The sequence below is a fragment of the Serinus canaria genome, chromosome 7 (assembly GCF_022539315.1).
Source record: "Serinus canaria isolate serCan28SL12 chromosome 7, serCan2020, whole genome shotgun sequence".
In the NCBI taxonomy this organism is placed as follows: domain Eukaryota; kingdom Metazoa; phylum Chordata; class Aves; order Passeriformes; family Fringillidae; genus Serinus; species Serinus canaria.
The window spans coordinates 205188-221111 of NC_066321.1; the positions used below are offsets into that span (position 1 = coordinate 205188).

At 41.2% G+C, this 15924-nt stretch overlaps 1 protein-coding gene across 6 annotated transcripts in view; it reads right to left on the bottom strand.

The window, feature by feature from the left end:
• TANC1 (tetratricopeptide repeat, ankyrin repeat and coiled-coil containing 1) overlaps positions 1–15924 on the bottom strand; it is a 61166-nt gene that overhangs the window by 17735 nt on the left and 27507 nt on the right. For 4 of the 6 annotated variants that reach the window (XM_030241653.2, XM_030241650.2, XM_050976957.1 and 1 more), the window contains 8 exons: positions 12150–12251; positions 9222–9343; positions 8081–8270; positions 4516–4773; positions 3822–3941; positions 2513–2794; positions 1524–1678; positions 50–281 (listed from right to left, as the gene is read on the bottom strand). In XM_030241653.2, the coding sequence (XP_030097513.1) occupies positions 50–281; positions 1524–1678; positions 2513–2794; positions 3822–3941; positions 4516–4773; positions 8081–8270; positions 9222–9343; positions 12150–12251 (1461 nt within the window). The remainder of the gene's footprint in view (positions 1–49; positions 282–1523; positions 1679–2512; positions 2795–3821; positions 3942–4515; positions 4774–8080; positions 8271–9221; positions 9344–12149; positions 12252–15924) is intronic. The other 2 variants (XM_030241652.2, XM_030241654.2) reach the window with 2 other exon arrangements.

A 15924-nucleotide genomic window follows, 5' to 3' on the forward strand; every position in this document is an offset into this window, starting at 1 on the left:
TCTAATACTTATGCAGTTTAGATTCCATTTCACTTCCTGCTTAACATACCTCTTCTGAGGTTTGAAAGCGGCTCCAACACCCCCCTTTTAAAAGCTGCTGCTGGATCCTGGACACAAGACCTGAGGCTCAGCATGCTCTGCAGGTGAGGCTCCCTGATGAGGAGATCTCTGTATGCTGTTAACTGGTGCGAGCGGCAAAGCAGAGCGGCCACGCTGTGCACGAACTCGGGGACAAGGCACGTGTATGTGTTATCAGCCTGGCAGTAATGATAAGCAACGACCTGCAGAATTACAAAGTAAAAAGCATTACTCTGTCAGAATTTTGGCTGGTTACTAGTTAGTGCAGGTATGATAAGGCATAAATTTCTCTCTCAACTACAAAATCCTTTTCAGCGTTAAGATCCCACGCTGTAACAGCCTCTGACAGTCTGGGTCAAACACAGGGAGGAAGGCAATGAAATCGGTTTTTGACCTTGCAGGGCATGCAGAGAAGAAAAGAAATCAAAATGTCAGATTCTGGTAGGAAAACATAATTTGAGTTCATGGCATTTGGATACAGCGGGTAAGCAGCTGATTAACTGAGCAAAAAGTGAACTGAGGGTCTGACCAGGTAACCTAGTAGATGTAATTTAACAGCACCATGTCGCACACTGTAACGACCTAAGGACGAATTTGACCATCAGGCAAAAGTAAATTACAGACAGCCAATAAAGACATGCTTACATAAGCAAATAGAGAAATATGACAACTGGCTTTATTCTGAGTATTTCAAAGCTGCGTATTACTTAAAAATGAACCAGGCTGTAACCCATATTTCTTTGGGGTAAAAAACCCCCAAAACAAACCGCAAGGAAAACATGGTGTTCACAGTGAATAAAACGCCTGCACTTCAGTAGTTTTCATAACACTGCTTCAAAGGAGTATGTATCACTTTAAAGACTGCAAATGTTAAAGATCTCATGTTTTCCCTACAATTATTCATATAAAATATGCAATTCAGACACTCATTAATTTTACTACTTAGGCAAAAAATAAAACACCTAACATATTAATCTAATGCAAAAATGACTTCAGGCTTTCAGAGGATGGAAAATAAAACTACATTCAGACTCAACCTGTATCATAGCATATAGATGGGTTATACAAGAACCAAACATTTTATCTTCCCTGCCTCCCCCCACCCCGAATTTTGCTTTTGGAAGGTACACTGAGCAGCTCCCTGCAGAAAACAGACAGCCCCTTTGGCAAGGAAAGGATCCCAACCTCCCATACCCACACAAAACTGATGAGAAATTGTTAAGGTAACTGTTTCTAAGACCACATAGGATTCAGGTTATCACCTGACAAGTCCTAGAGGCAGGCAGCTGATTTCCCCAGCCAAACAGAGCCATCATGCAGAGGTGCTGAGGTGCTGCCCCTCTCCCAGCACCGCCCGCAGCCTCCTGGGGGCTCTACAAAGCAAACTGACCCCCAGGTTAGAGGGTTCTAGCACACTGAACATCTCTTAGGAAGTGAAAACTCACCTTTGAAGAGAGGCGTCTCACAGAATCCCCTGTCTGAGTTTTGTATTCAGGAGTACCAGGACAAGTCAGAGTATTCATTGTATTGGTGTCACCTGATGGAGGGGGACACGGGGCCAACTGGCTTAAGGGAATCTCCTGACAGGAGTCACCACCTGCTTGTAAAAGGCAACAAATACAAGAGAAACCAAATTTGCTGACAGGAGATTGCTTTCTAGGAAAACACCACAGATTATCTTACTGCTAGAGTAAAAACTGAAACTGAGCTATACAAAAGAAGCCTGCAACTAGTCTGATAAATACAGGCATGCATTTGCAACTTTACTATTTTAAAACAACTCAACTGACTTTTAGATCAACACTACAGAATTACTGAAAGAAAAACCATGCTGATGTGAAGAGTTTCCTTCAGAAAATAACACACACAATGCCTCATTTAAAATAGCAGTTACTATATGACTGAACTCTTGGTTTATCTTTGTTATTATTAGTAATAATAACATTTGAAGTGTCAGGCAGGGAAATAGCAGTAATGACAGTCTCACTATCCTTCCAGCTAACGTAGGCACTGGACTGGTCTGGTGACAGGATGCTATGGATCCCAGTAGAAGATAGAAGGGGTTTCTCCAAAGCTTTATTCTCACCTCTACAAAAATTCTATAGAAAGCATACACAGTGGGTACACAGTGGGAAAAACACTCACTGCTCCCTTTCCAAACTCGTGAGAGACAAAGCCTGCTGCAGTCACATCCTCAGAGTTTGGGGTACACGCTGCCTGACTAGAAGAAGAGATCCTGCACACTGCCTGTGTTATACCACCTCTCTGATGGGCTGAGCCCACATTATGTCACTTTTAAGGTATTTGTCAGAACACAAAAGTTTAACTCCTTCCTTTGCTCATTGGAAGAAAAACATGTTTCCTAAAGACTTGATGAGGCCTGACTACCTAAACACGTGAATCCTAAACACATTAACCCAGAAAAAAACCATACTTTTAGGAGATGAACTTGGGCTGTTGGAGGCTATTTGTCTCATGCGACTTCCATGGCAGCTGAGTGCCACCAGCCGTGAAATGACTGCAGTCTTCCCAAATCCCACATTTCCAGTAATGACTGCTCCCCTGCTCTCTGCTGGGTCAGGATTCTGCAGTTTTTCTTCAATGGTGTGAAACAGCCATTCTCTTCCAACAAACACTGAGTCTGTGGTTATGCTTGGCACCTCAAACAACAGCGGCTTCAGCAAAATGTCCTGAGGCTTATAGGGGATGAAACGAGCTGAAAAGATGTGTCAGGGAGGAAAGTTTACCAGAAGAAACTTGTCATGAAATCAAACAGCACAGTTTCAGAAGGTAACATCATTTAGAAGCTTTGTTACTATCAGTCATAATCAGATATTCTAGTGCATTCACCAGGAAAGCAATAAAATCTGATTGTCTCAGTTCAGGTCTGATTTCCCCAGCCAAATTTTTGCATTAATTAAATTGTAGAGGAAAGAAGCTACAGGTACAATCTATTTTTTTTTACTTGAGTTACTAAGTTGTAGAATCCAAAAAAGTTTTCTTAATAATGCATTAATAATTCTACAAATGGGGAAGCACAATTTTTCAGTTTAGAGTGAACTATGTGCTGAGCATCACAGTATTAGGTCTTCAAATCTGTAAAGACATTTACAGAGAAACAGAAAAAGGTATGTAGAATAACATAATTTTTCTGTTTAAAAAAAACCCTTAAAATAATTTAAAAAATTACTACCTTGTTCTTCTATACTTTTCAAGTCACAGGATCAGTAATTACACCTTTGATTACTTTCATATATACATTTGGGAAACACTTGATGACTTAGGAAAGAATTTGGGTTTGATTGCATAAAATACATTAAAATTTACAGGAATAATAATATTCACCAATAATACGCTCTAAGGATCCATTAGCCAAACGTAATCTTACACAACTTCTGTTTCAGGGTTAACCTATGTCTGTGAAAAGCCATAAATGGAAGAGGGCAGCATAGTATCTACATACAATCCTCAAGATCAGTTTTACTAGGAGTTCAGTTAAATTTTTCTGCCTTTAATTGTTATTGGTTGCAACAGATGCACACACATTCCACCTCGAAATCACAGCATAGTGCAGGAAAGAGTGTAAGCAAGCATCCTGTTGGCAGACACGCAGAGCAACTCGCCCGGAGCACTCCACAGTAGCACGGCAGGACAGGGCTGCTCACACAGCTCGCAGCCCAGCCGTGCTCCAAACTGCTGAAGCAATGTGTGACTGACACAGGTGTCAATATCTCTGCCTTTACCTTCCTGCTGCACTCTCCCGCCAGCGGTGTTGTGCCACGGTAAGCGAATTGAAGTTCGTAAAGGAGTATTTCTTTGTCCATCCAAGTAACTCAAATCTTCCAATTTGGTTGAACTTGTTGCTAGAGCATTAAAGAACTGAAGCTTATTATTCTTTCAAAACAAGTTACAAAGAATGTTATTATTTATTACAGTCCTTCATCTGCATGTTACTTACAGAGAAGTTTCTCTAGACAATGGCAACAAAGTAATTCACATTGCAACATTTACAAAATGCGTTTCAATCGAGCGGACTAAAGATTTAGTTGGGTTTTTCCCTGTTTAAATGGCCCTCGGCTCTCCCACTGAGGGTATTTTCTTTTTTACTGTAGGAACAACCACATCAGCGAGGTCAGAAGTGTTAGAGCAGGTTCAGGTATAACCTGCTAATACACCACCCGTCAACAGGCAGTGTCCTGGAATAACTGCTGGACTTCTGAAGTGTTTCAAAAGTCCTAACCTAATCAATACCCACCAAAAAGCATGGTAAGAGCCTCCTGGACCACAGTTTTAAACAAATGAGGTGATGCTCATCTATTCAGTTCAGAACATAGGCCTTTTTGTCCTATAGAGATACTTTCATGCTAACAATAGAAAGATTCAAAAGAAATGTCCTATCATTAAGAACACCCTTGGGTTTTGACCTTAAGACTTTACCTGCAACCGAGTTTGGACGAGGCATTATTAAAGAGGCAGAACTCTGAGTGTAAGGAAGGGGACCCTCTCCCGTTGGTACTTCTTTTGGCAAATTCTCAGAAGAGCCAATGGCTTCCTCTTCTGCAACTGGTGAACAATTATCTGTTCTTCGATCACGGCTGATGCCTTGGTGTTTTCCAGCTCTGAGACTCCCATCTTTACTCCATTCTAAACTGGATCCACTACGATCATCATTTTCTGATGAACTTGTTATAGTGGCTGAAAAAGAGGGAAAAAACCCAAGTAAAGTCAGAGGAATTTCGCACCCACATAAGAATTTTCATTCTCAAATGGTATTGTGAATGACAAAATGACAAAAATTCAATGTTGTTCAGAGGTCCGTCTCACCTAAAATACATAATCACATCAGAATAACAATCAGCCTATACTCACATACCTAGCAAACCAATCTTGACAGAAACCTTCAAGCAAGTAAGCTATTTACTGCTCCTTTCTTAAGCACCTATTCTATTTCACTGTCAGTAAGAGCAAAGAGAAGTAATGCATGATGAATCAGAACAGTAGAGAATATTAATAAAATTTCAGATTCTATTAAACATATTGATTAATGTTTTTAAGGAGTGCTGCAGTATAAATCAGAGGCTCAAATAAAGGCTAGGGGGAAAGGGGGCATTTTCTGTCATTACAATTTCATATGCTAGGCAATACGGAACACAGACCTAGAGATCCTCTCAGCTAAAAGGCAGCTAAGACCACTGAGGTGTTTTTGGATGCTGTGGTACAGAGCAGTAGTTTCTGCTGCTGCAGTGACTCCCTGGATGAGAGACAACACCAACTGCATTATCCAGTGGGATCCAAATGTTCCAGTTTGGTAGCTGAGGGTTATCAGTGTGTCTGTACTTGTTTGAGATTGCATTTAATCAAGGCCTCCTGCAAATAATGTGAAGACTTTATATTCCTGAAGACCTACTTGAGTAATGTTTGATAAAACTATGCTAACCTCCTTGCCTAATTAGGAACACTGCAGACATATACTTTTTTGTATGACTAATACTGAAACCACTCTGTTTAATTTAAAATTTTTTCAACTACTTACATTAAACTCTCACAAAATAACTGAACAACAAATATTTATTGATGATTAAGCCAACACTCAATGCATTTTGAACACTTTAATGCAACAGAGGAAAATAGGACGAAAGGGCATCAGAATCAGAAAAAAAAAATTTAAAAAAATCAATACCAGTTCAAACTATAATATCTGTGTGAACTCTGGGTCCTTCCCAGACCACCAATTTAAAAGTTAAAGCCATATTTGTGGCTATTCTACACTCAATCAGCCCATTCTAAATGAAAACATTCTGGCATGCTGGACTGCTAACAAAATGCAACCAGAGGGGTGGCTCCTGCCATGCTGAGCCTGGTCCAGCCAAGGAAGGACCAGCTGTTCTTCCACACCAGCTGCACGGAAGCTTCAGCCATGCAGGATGGTGAGGTACTTGTACACCTCTGCGTTCCTCCAGCTTAGGCTCACATTCATAAGAAATAGAAGATGGGATGCTTCAAGTCAACAGCTCGTATTCTAAAAAATACCAATAATATAACATACCATTTAGAGGCAGTAGAAGAAAAAACCCAACTTTCCAGGCACCCCATTAATCTTTGCACACACTTAGATTGCACTTCCACATGACAAATTTATTTTATTTTTATTGTTGTGTTAAAAAAAATCTGGCTTCTCCTGAAGTATAAAATCTTTAAAACCTTGATTCCTCTCGGAGTGAAGTGCAGCTCCAGGAAACCTGGCTGCTCAAGATTTCCATCCTGACACAGCAGCAAAGATCCAGCAAAGCTTTTATTTTGGCCAGCAGCCCAATCTTTTCTCCTGCTCCGCTCCTTGCAGAAGTTTAAAACTTGCCTTTACTGCTATGACATCGACTTCAACAGAAGGAAAGAAGAATTCAGCTACAGCAGTAAAACACTGGAAAAGTAAAGGAAACCTGAACTGTAAGCAAAAAAGAGGAAAAGGGAGAAAAGACTGATTTCCCATCAGTCTGCTGGTCCGGAAAACGTTGCAGGAGTAGAAATACAAAGGAGGCCCAGATAAGTAGCACGAAGGAGCAAGATATTTTCATGGCTGGATGAACTCTGTCAAAGACATTAGAAAACATATACTTGCTAAACATAATTTAAAATGCACATGTACTAATAACAAATTTGAATGCACAGACATACTTGTATATAAAAGCCAAAAGCACAGGTCACTTATCAGAAAGGTGCCTTTTCTTTCCCTTCTTGGTTTTGTGCCTTTATAGATGTAAGGGGTGCTGCCATGGGTAGCCAAGAGATGGGGTGTTCCAATTCCTCTGGAATTTGAGACACATACAGCAGCTCTGCAGAGGAGCAGCAGATTATTTCCAAGTGGTCCTGCAGCCATGAACCACGCATACTTGACCGAAGGAGCCACCAGGAAGTTCCCCCTGCTCTTGCACTCATACACTCATCCTTCCTTTTCAGTAATTCAATAAGTAACTTTTAACACTGTTCTAAAATGTTTTCTTTAAAACACTGGTACTTACAAGGTTATGTAGTAATGATGTTGTCAGGCCAGTACACTATTTTAAACAAACATGAGGCCATTCTGACCTTATTTAGAGCATGGACATGCTCTTGGACTATTTCAAGCTTGTCAAGCTAGTATGTCAGGCTAGTATGTTCATATCAGTATCTACAATTGTGCTCTTTTTCCAAAAGCAACAATTCTGATATATCCTTTTCTTTACATCAAGATGTTCACGCTATTTCAAAACTAGATCTTATACAAAGTTGATCAAGTATCAATCTGACATGGAATGAGTATAATTTTCTTCAACTGAAACACTTAAATTTTATAGAGGAATCTTTTGACCCATGACAAACAATGTCTCCTAGGGTAACTGGTCAGTAAAAATGATTTTCACTCAGGTGGTTGGTACAAGGAGCTGGTAACAGTTGGGCTGTGAGGGTAGCTGCCTCCAATGGTCATGGACTCCCCACACAAGATGCACATATACCCTCAATTCAGCCATCTTTCAACAGAGGATCACACCATTTTATCTCTTCCACAATGTCCCATATTAGCTTCATTTTCATGCCAATTACTCAAAAGTCTGCACTTTTTAAAAACAGTTTAATTTAGGCTATTCTCATAAGAAATCACATCAATTACTGTTTCCTCAGCCAGAAATTAAATCAACTTCATGCCCTGCTGTGCTTCACCATTATGAAAAGCACTGTTAAGACCTCTGGAAAATAAAAAGGCATAAGAAAAGAAGAAATTGAGGAAAAACAGAGAAAACTAATTATTTCCAAGGAAAAAGTGGAGAAATTAGAACTGCACCAGGAAAACAAAAGAAAAGAAATGCACACATTAACAGCAGCTGTTGTAGCCAAGAACAGGATTTCAATCTTTCAAAATGGGATCCATAGACAGTGTAAAACTGAACACAGTGACATAAAGCAGCTGCTGACACTTCCACAATTAAGAGGAAACTAATTTCTACTACGTGCTAATGAAAATGCCCACCTATAATCCCACTGTCCTTGCTCTCCAGGGTGGAGCTGGGGGTGCTGATGGTGCCGCAGGGACTGCCCTTGTTGGCTGCTGCTTTGCCAGCACAGCTGTTGAGGGTGGAGCAGGGGCTGTCAGTGCTGGGCGACGTCGTGCTGCTGGTGAGGGTGGAACAGGGACTCACTCCTTGGCTGGCGACCGCACACTGCCAGGGAAGAGCAAGAAAGACTCACTGCACAGCAGGCAGGACCCTGCTGGGCTGAAAACTAGAGACATCGAGCTGAGGTAGAATAAGAGCAAAGCAAAGAGCCCATTTTTAAAGTAAAAACTTCAAGAAGTGAAAGCTTCATCTAGACTGGGAATCTTAACCTTTCATATTACTCTTAAAAAGTGACCACTGAATTAAAAAGGGATTTTCACAGTTCAGTAAAAAAAGCTATCATGAGGCAGATCTCTTCTCTATTTAACACTTTATTGGATACCCCTCCCCTCCACCTCTTGTATTTATTCTCTGAGTTGAAAAAACCGAGAACTGCAGTCTCATTAATTTTTCACTATCAGTGTGAAAACACAAACTGATGCACAAGGATTTAGGAGGGCTGGCACTAAAAGTGGAGAGAGCAAGGGGGAGGAGCAGAGGTTGGTAGTTACTGTGAAGTTTTAGTTAGCAGATGAGTTTCATGTGGATAGTAGCTGCCTGTTTCACTCCAATCCCTCTACCTCAAATGACAGAGAAGGACTGTCTGATTAAGTGAACCTCTCAGGAAGAAATAAAACACACCCCTCTCCCCAAGCATGCTCCCATTTTAACAAAAGGCTGGCCTCCTCCATTCTTGGAAATCACTGAAAAGAGAAGGCAAAAATTTCCTCCTAAATACTAAAAGCAGAGAGAATTCTAGAAGCTATTCACATTCATAGTAGACTAGATTTAACCTCCAGAATTGATGAGAAATCTCTTCAGTTTGTGTGTTTTGAAATTTGAATTGATCTTGAATTTTTGAAAATAAACATGTTATAATTGAAGTCCAATTCTATTACTATAGTTCTATTTAAATGGATGGTATTTGGATATCAAGTAACTGCAACTAGCAGATAGACAAGATCAGTCCTCTCTGAAACAGAATGAACATCAAAAGATTATATTCCATTATCCTACCATAACTTCGCTTTTCTCTTCCATGTGAGCAGAAGCTGGGATCCCTTCTCCCAGTAAAAACCCCAGTCTTGTCATCAATTCTTGTGCTGCAGGAGAACAGCTTGAGTCTTTGTCAGGCTTTGCTTTGGATTGGGAGGAAAAAAGTTGAAGGTTAGAGTCTTTTATTTGGGAACCACTAAAAGAGGTGGAACAAGTACAACCAAATTGTCCATAAGAGTTTTAATTGCTGGTGGGTCTTGGATCCTCCGCATAACTGCACAAATCTATGGAAGGAAAGCCCTACCTGCCAGTCAAATCAGAAATGTTTAAGTGCAATCAGTTCATCACTGCACTGATGAGCAACATAACACAGCGATACTCCTAAGAGCAGCATTAAGCTCAATGCTATCAAAGCTTTGTGGCAAGCTGAAATTCTACTTCAGTCATATAAAAATGCGAAGAGTAGAGGTTAATAACATAGATGTTTTGTAACCAGAACTAGTACCATACATTTTTGTTTTGCTTGCTATGCAAAAGATGTGACACCAGCTCTAAAAGTCCCAGCTCTTCTGGCACAAAGATATTTAATTTTATCAGTACAGTGCTTTGAAATGTCTTCTAGCATCCAACAGATATAACAAGACAAAACTCAAAATGAGGCAACCTGCAACAAAAGCAGCCAAGCACAGCTCTGCCCTGGCACACACTCTTGCTGATTGCATCTCACAAACAAGCATTTCCAGCCCTTTTCCTTCTTTGATGCCAACAATCTGGCATCACCCACCAACCTGTGACCACCTGCTCTGACAGGAACATTTACAAGGCATTTATTTCTCTCCTCCATTATTAAAAATATATATATACATAGGCCTGTCCCATCCTCAGGTATAAACAGCTAATTAAATAAGGAGCATCACCCTACCACTTGGAGAAGAAGCTCCCAGCAGGAGTTCTTATCCTCAGAACTGCCAAGGGGGACACTGAGGAGTAGCTGCATGGCCAGTTCCCAGCCAGCACACCGGGGCTGCTGGTGCCACCCCCCTGCTGGGAGCCAGCAAAGACACCCAAACAGCTCCAGCACTTTAACTTTTGGAGATGTTGTGCAACAAACAATTCCCGATTGCTACAGAGTGCCTCAGCAGGTGAGAGAAGTAGGTGCCCAGACTTAGGGATGAATTTTAGGAGAGGAGATAAAAGGCCCTCAGCCGCAGCACCTTCTGCCCCATCACCAAGAGGAGCCGGGGTGAGGGGGCAACCCACAAAGCAACCCAACTGAACTGTCCTTTGGCCTTCCCTTCACAGTGTCACTGAGCCAGAGCAGCTTCAGGACAATTTTTAATCTCCGTGAGGAGCATGTGGTCTCTAACCATGTAAGACAGAGCTGACACTCAGTGGTAACTGCAAACAGCACATTTTTTCTCAAGCTGCAGTCTGGAAGAAAAACACAAAATAACAACTGTAACTGAACAGCTGACCATAAGCACTACTTCAACACCAGCCCAATTTTATGAGTGACATAAACCCCGAAGTTCGCAAACATGCGCAGTTCCAGTCAACCCTCCGTCGTTATTTTACTGCAGCTCAATGCCTACTTGAATGCATGCATTTCTTAATTTTACGGACAGCTTAAGGTTTTACTCTGCAAAATTGATTCTCACTTAATCCCAAAAGAAGGAAATAGAGGAAAGTAGATAGCAATAGTTTTTTTTATGTCAGAAGTTTCACAAATTGACAGGCCTTCAAATATTAGCCTGGAAAATATATTTTCTCTTTAAAAAAGCAATTTTAAAGATTACAAGTAATCTTTAAGTCACAATCCTGGAAACCACACTTAGTGAAATCAACATCTTCATTCTTCCCTCAAAACTACAGAAATCATTACTATTATTACTAGAAAAATTATAATATCTGACAAGTCTGAGTAAATATTAGGCATACTACCAAATTCAGTCAGTAACAAAGACCAAAGCTAAGAGCCCAAGGTATTCAACCCGGCATCCACTGTTTGATCCTTGAACAGAAAAAAATGGTGCTGATCTCCAGCAGCCTCAGCCTCATCATCTGGGAGCACAGCTCTGTGAGAGCAGGAACATCACAACATGGTCACCCTCAAATTAGGGGATGAAGACTACATGCTCTCCCACCTGGACCTAGAGTTTAATGCCAGCACTAGAAGATGGCTGTGAAGATGAATGCACAAGAGCAACCAGGCTAACTATACTGTATCAAGCAGATGGTGAAAACAATTTCAAATAGTTCTATTTCTGCTACTAAGCACCTATATTTTGGAAAGAAAACACTGTTTGGGTTTTTTTTAATGGTAGTTTCCTTTAAATTTGAAACAAAAGGAAGAAAAAAGAATTTTCACCTGGAACATCATCCGTGATATCCACTGACCTTAATGAGGTTAGTTAAACTTAAAAATTAATCTAAAAATACATGACATATACTGACATATGTCAGGACATTTGCTGTAACGGCCACACTCTGTCATGTACTAGTCAGATTTAACCAACACAAAACTTTCCAAGAATGCCAATTAACTCCAGGGAGGTGGCTTCTCCCAGCTTTGCCAACATAACTGTTACGGCCTTAATCAGCAAACTTTTACAAAATTTCTAAAATGAAGCACTGAAAGGAATGCCAAGCTACACATTTGAGTCAATTTATAATAAAAAACAAGTTCAGAAAAATGCCAGAAGGTCTTTGCTCTATGTGGCAGTTAACGACACTGGGACATCACTTTGCCTGCAGCGCATGACCAGCCCCAGGAACTGAGACAGCTCTAAAGACAATGTAGGTCTGAGACAGGAGGAGCAAGAAGCTCCTTCTGCAACAGCCTGTTCCCAGCACAGAATGAATATCTCACCCCACAGCACATGGCAGCACAGCTGGGCAGACAGACACTCAGCAAGCGGACAGACAGGCGCTCGCCGGGCGGATGCTCACCACTGGCGCTGGGCTCTCCCGGCTCTGGCCTCCTCTGCAGGGCCAGGGCTGCCTCACCTGGCACCCTGGGGCTCTCCACATACTTGGGCTTCCTGACCAGACCTGCAGTGGGAATGAACGGAGCATACTGAACTGTTTCCACATGGACCACAAGGTTCCTATGTCCTGTATCTATTCTCTATGATGTAAAAAAAGCAGAGAAATTACTTCTTACACACACAGCTGTTATCACAAAGATCAGCAAGCTGCTGCACTTCCAATCTAATGAGAAACACATGTTCCAGAAGGCTCAGAACACAAAGGCTGCTAGAAAACAAACCCATTGTATGTGGTGTGTAAGCTGCATACTGCATGTAACCCCAGGAGCTGGTCTCCCTACTCTTCTCAGTACTGATGTGTAACTCAGGACTACACCTCGGCTCTCAACCATGCCTACTCCTGCTCTGCACTTCCCACACTAACAGAGCAAAACCCCTTCAGGGAGCACTGCAGAGGGACTGTGGGTCTGATGCCAATTGTCCCACATTGCCCTTCATAAAGGGACTTTCCCCTTCCTCAGTTCAGGTCTTCAAAAAGCATCCTTCTCCTTGGTTCAGAGTTCAAGGGCACACCAAAGCTCTCTCACACTTTGTTTGATAAAACCCTACCCTATATTTAGGCTGTGGCACTTCAGCCACATTAAGCATCCCATCTTTCCTTTTGGCAGCAGTCTCAGATGCTACATTAATTCTCTGAAAATTACATCGATTTCTTGCTCTTTTTCCTGAGCACTTTAAGACTCGTGACTGCTTTTAAAGAAAAGCTGCATCTCTTCTCTGTGGCCTCAGGCTCCCAGGGTCACACTGCCACAGAGCTGTGAAGGCCTGGCCATCCCATCACAGGGTAACACATCATTTGCCCAGAATGATCTGGCTGGACACATTTGCTCTTTCAGATTTCCACCTAGAAGTGCAATATGGGAACATGGTGACAACCTAATTTCTTAGCAAAGAAATACTGGTGAGGAAGTGTCACTCCTATATGAACAGATATTTACATCTCTAGTAGAGAGTCTTGAGTCAATTTCACTTTGTACACGAACAGCTCGGCACCAACACCAGAGGGGGCTCTTCCAACGCTACTGTCTAACAAAAATAAGGGCCATTGGCCCTGGTGAAAGCAGCTAAAAATGCATTCCTTTGAAACAAAATCTCATTCTTTAAGGAGACAATAGTCCACACCTGTCATTTGTAAACAGAAGTATAATCAAACATATCAAAGTTGGACAACAAAAAGAACTCATTCTAAAAGAACCAAAAAAACCGTGCAGCAGTTGTAAAATTAGATCAATACAGAAAGACCTTCAGGATGTATTTTTAACACTCATGCTTTAAGCTGTGGAGGAAATCCTTTATTGAATTTTGTTCCTCACAATCTGCTGCGGAAGTGACTTACAGTACTTGCAAATCCAATATACAACATTGCAACAAGTAGGAGAATTCATGGTAAATTTATGTTCATGCACTAATCTAGAACAGGACACATGAAGTAACCCTTGCATGAAAAGGACTCATTTAAATGAGAAGCGCATCTGCAGAACAGCAGCTTTTTTACGAAGTGTAGGATGGCTGAATCAGGTCTGACGGAATGTTCATCCTGGACAGGGCTTTATCAGCAGCAAACTGCAGAGGAATCTCAGGAAGGGAAAACACACTCCCTGCTATGCTCTCATGACTGCTGCTGAGTGCCTTATCGTGTCCTGAGGCAAAAGCGGCCACTTGCTCTTTAGGAGTTCTGGATGGATTTTTGTTTCAGGAACTAACTCCAGCCTCTCTCTCACACTCTGTAACATCAGCAGGTGAACACAACGCTGCCAGACACAGTGATTGCACTGTCTCCTTCCTACAGCTGCCTTTCTCCTAGGCAGACAAACACCACTCCAGCCTATTACCATGACTTCTCTTCAGTGCCATCCCACACCGACAGTCATTCCTGAAACCTGTTCTAGCTCTGTCCTAAATCTAGTGCAGATTTTTAAAGCTCATCTCCTTCCAAAGGGGACAAACTACAGATTTATACAATTCCATACCAATAAGTCATCTATTTTTTAAAGTCATCTATTGCTTTGCTAGTAATTCTTAATGTTTTTTTGACTGCAGAAGAGCTGATGTCTCAGAAGATCATTGTAACTTGCGCAGCTCCATCTTTTCCCTCTTGTCAGGACTAAATGGATCTGTAGCTGTACTGACCTGAGAAATTGCCCGATGCAGGACTTGGAGCTGGGACAGCTTAGTGCTCACAGGAAGAACAGTCCCCAGTGCTCCCAAGGGTAGGACACAGAACTGCAGCCTGAGATGAAACCAGTTCTCTGACCTAGTCTAGTCTCAAGAATCAGTATGAGGATTAATTTGCTCATTAATTAGAAGTTTTAATTGAAATTTAACTTCAAAACTTACTAAAGTTCTGTTGTACATTTATGCAAGACTCTCCTAGAAATCACCTCTGGCATTCACTGATGGAAATTCACTGATTTCCAAGGAATCCTTTCTCTGTTAAAGCATTATTGTATCATTAAAGTAAGGAAAGCAGCAAACATTTTCTTCAAGTGCAACAGCATCATCTTTCATTCATGTCTTAAACTCCATAATCCATTTTTTTTAACATCCTTTATAAATCAGTATTTTCATTCTTTTAGTTGAGCCTCCTAAATCAGACTACAATCAACTATTACCCCTTTAAGAAAACAAATACTGGTTTATCTGCACACCTGTAAGATAACCAATCCAAACAATGTTCATGCTAGCTTTGTAGTAGAAGAAGCTTAACTGGGAGGACTGAAATTAGAATTTTGTTCTACCATTGTTAGACAACTTCATCACTACGACCCAACTTCAGAACACTACTTCAGCCTACTGCACAGTCCTTTCTTCTTTCTCTCACCACATCCTGAAAGATCTGTAACTTGCTGTCATGCTACTGAAATAGAGAGCTTTGAAATTAGGACATCTGTATAATCCTGTTACTACCCCTGTCCTAGATACTAGACAGCTAATTTATATTGAATCATCTTCCATTAGCTAGAGTTTGGTGAAAGTCAAAGGAATAGCACAATGTTTCTGTCAGCCTCCTATCACCGGGTTAGGTCTTTGTACAAAATAATGATGCATAAATGCCAGTTCATTCCCAGCACAGGAAATCTTTTCCCTTGGCTGTGGGTCACAGTGGAATGACTCTGCAGACATTGTAAATATGGCTTTTCAGTCACAACTCATCAACTGTTCAGCATTTTCTGTGCTGACAAAGCCCAGATTTTGACACTCTGTTCCCAGACCTTGTAAACTCAAACCTGTTGAGTGTCTCCAAGGGCAACAGGAACATGGAGAGTTTCACTTCTCCCGCTCTGACCCGAGTGAACCCAAGTGATGCCGGTGTGCTGGAATGATTTCTATGCACAGAATGCCGATAAAAGGAGCCCCATGGAGCCCCATATTTAGTCTGGCTCCCACACCAGTGGGTAGACACCACTGAGGATAAAACCGCTGAAAACTAACAACTTCCTTGTCACTTCCACAGCAATTTATCTCTTACTACATTTGTGTATAAAGATACAAGTAAAACAGTTGAACTGTAAAAGCCACACTCTTACACAGTCACTAACACATGCACAAACAAAGCTTTTTGCAGCAGTCCTTTACCTGATTAACTAACCATAAATAACCAGGTTTAATCATATTCAGATACTTCAATATAAGTATCTGCAACACCAAATAGATTAATTTTTTGCCACATGAAATAA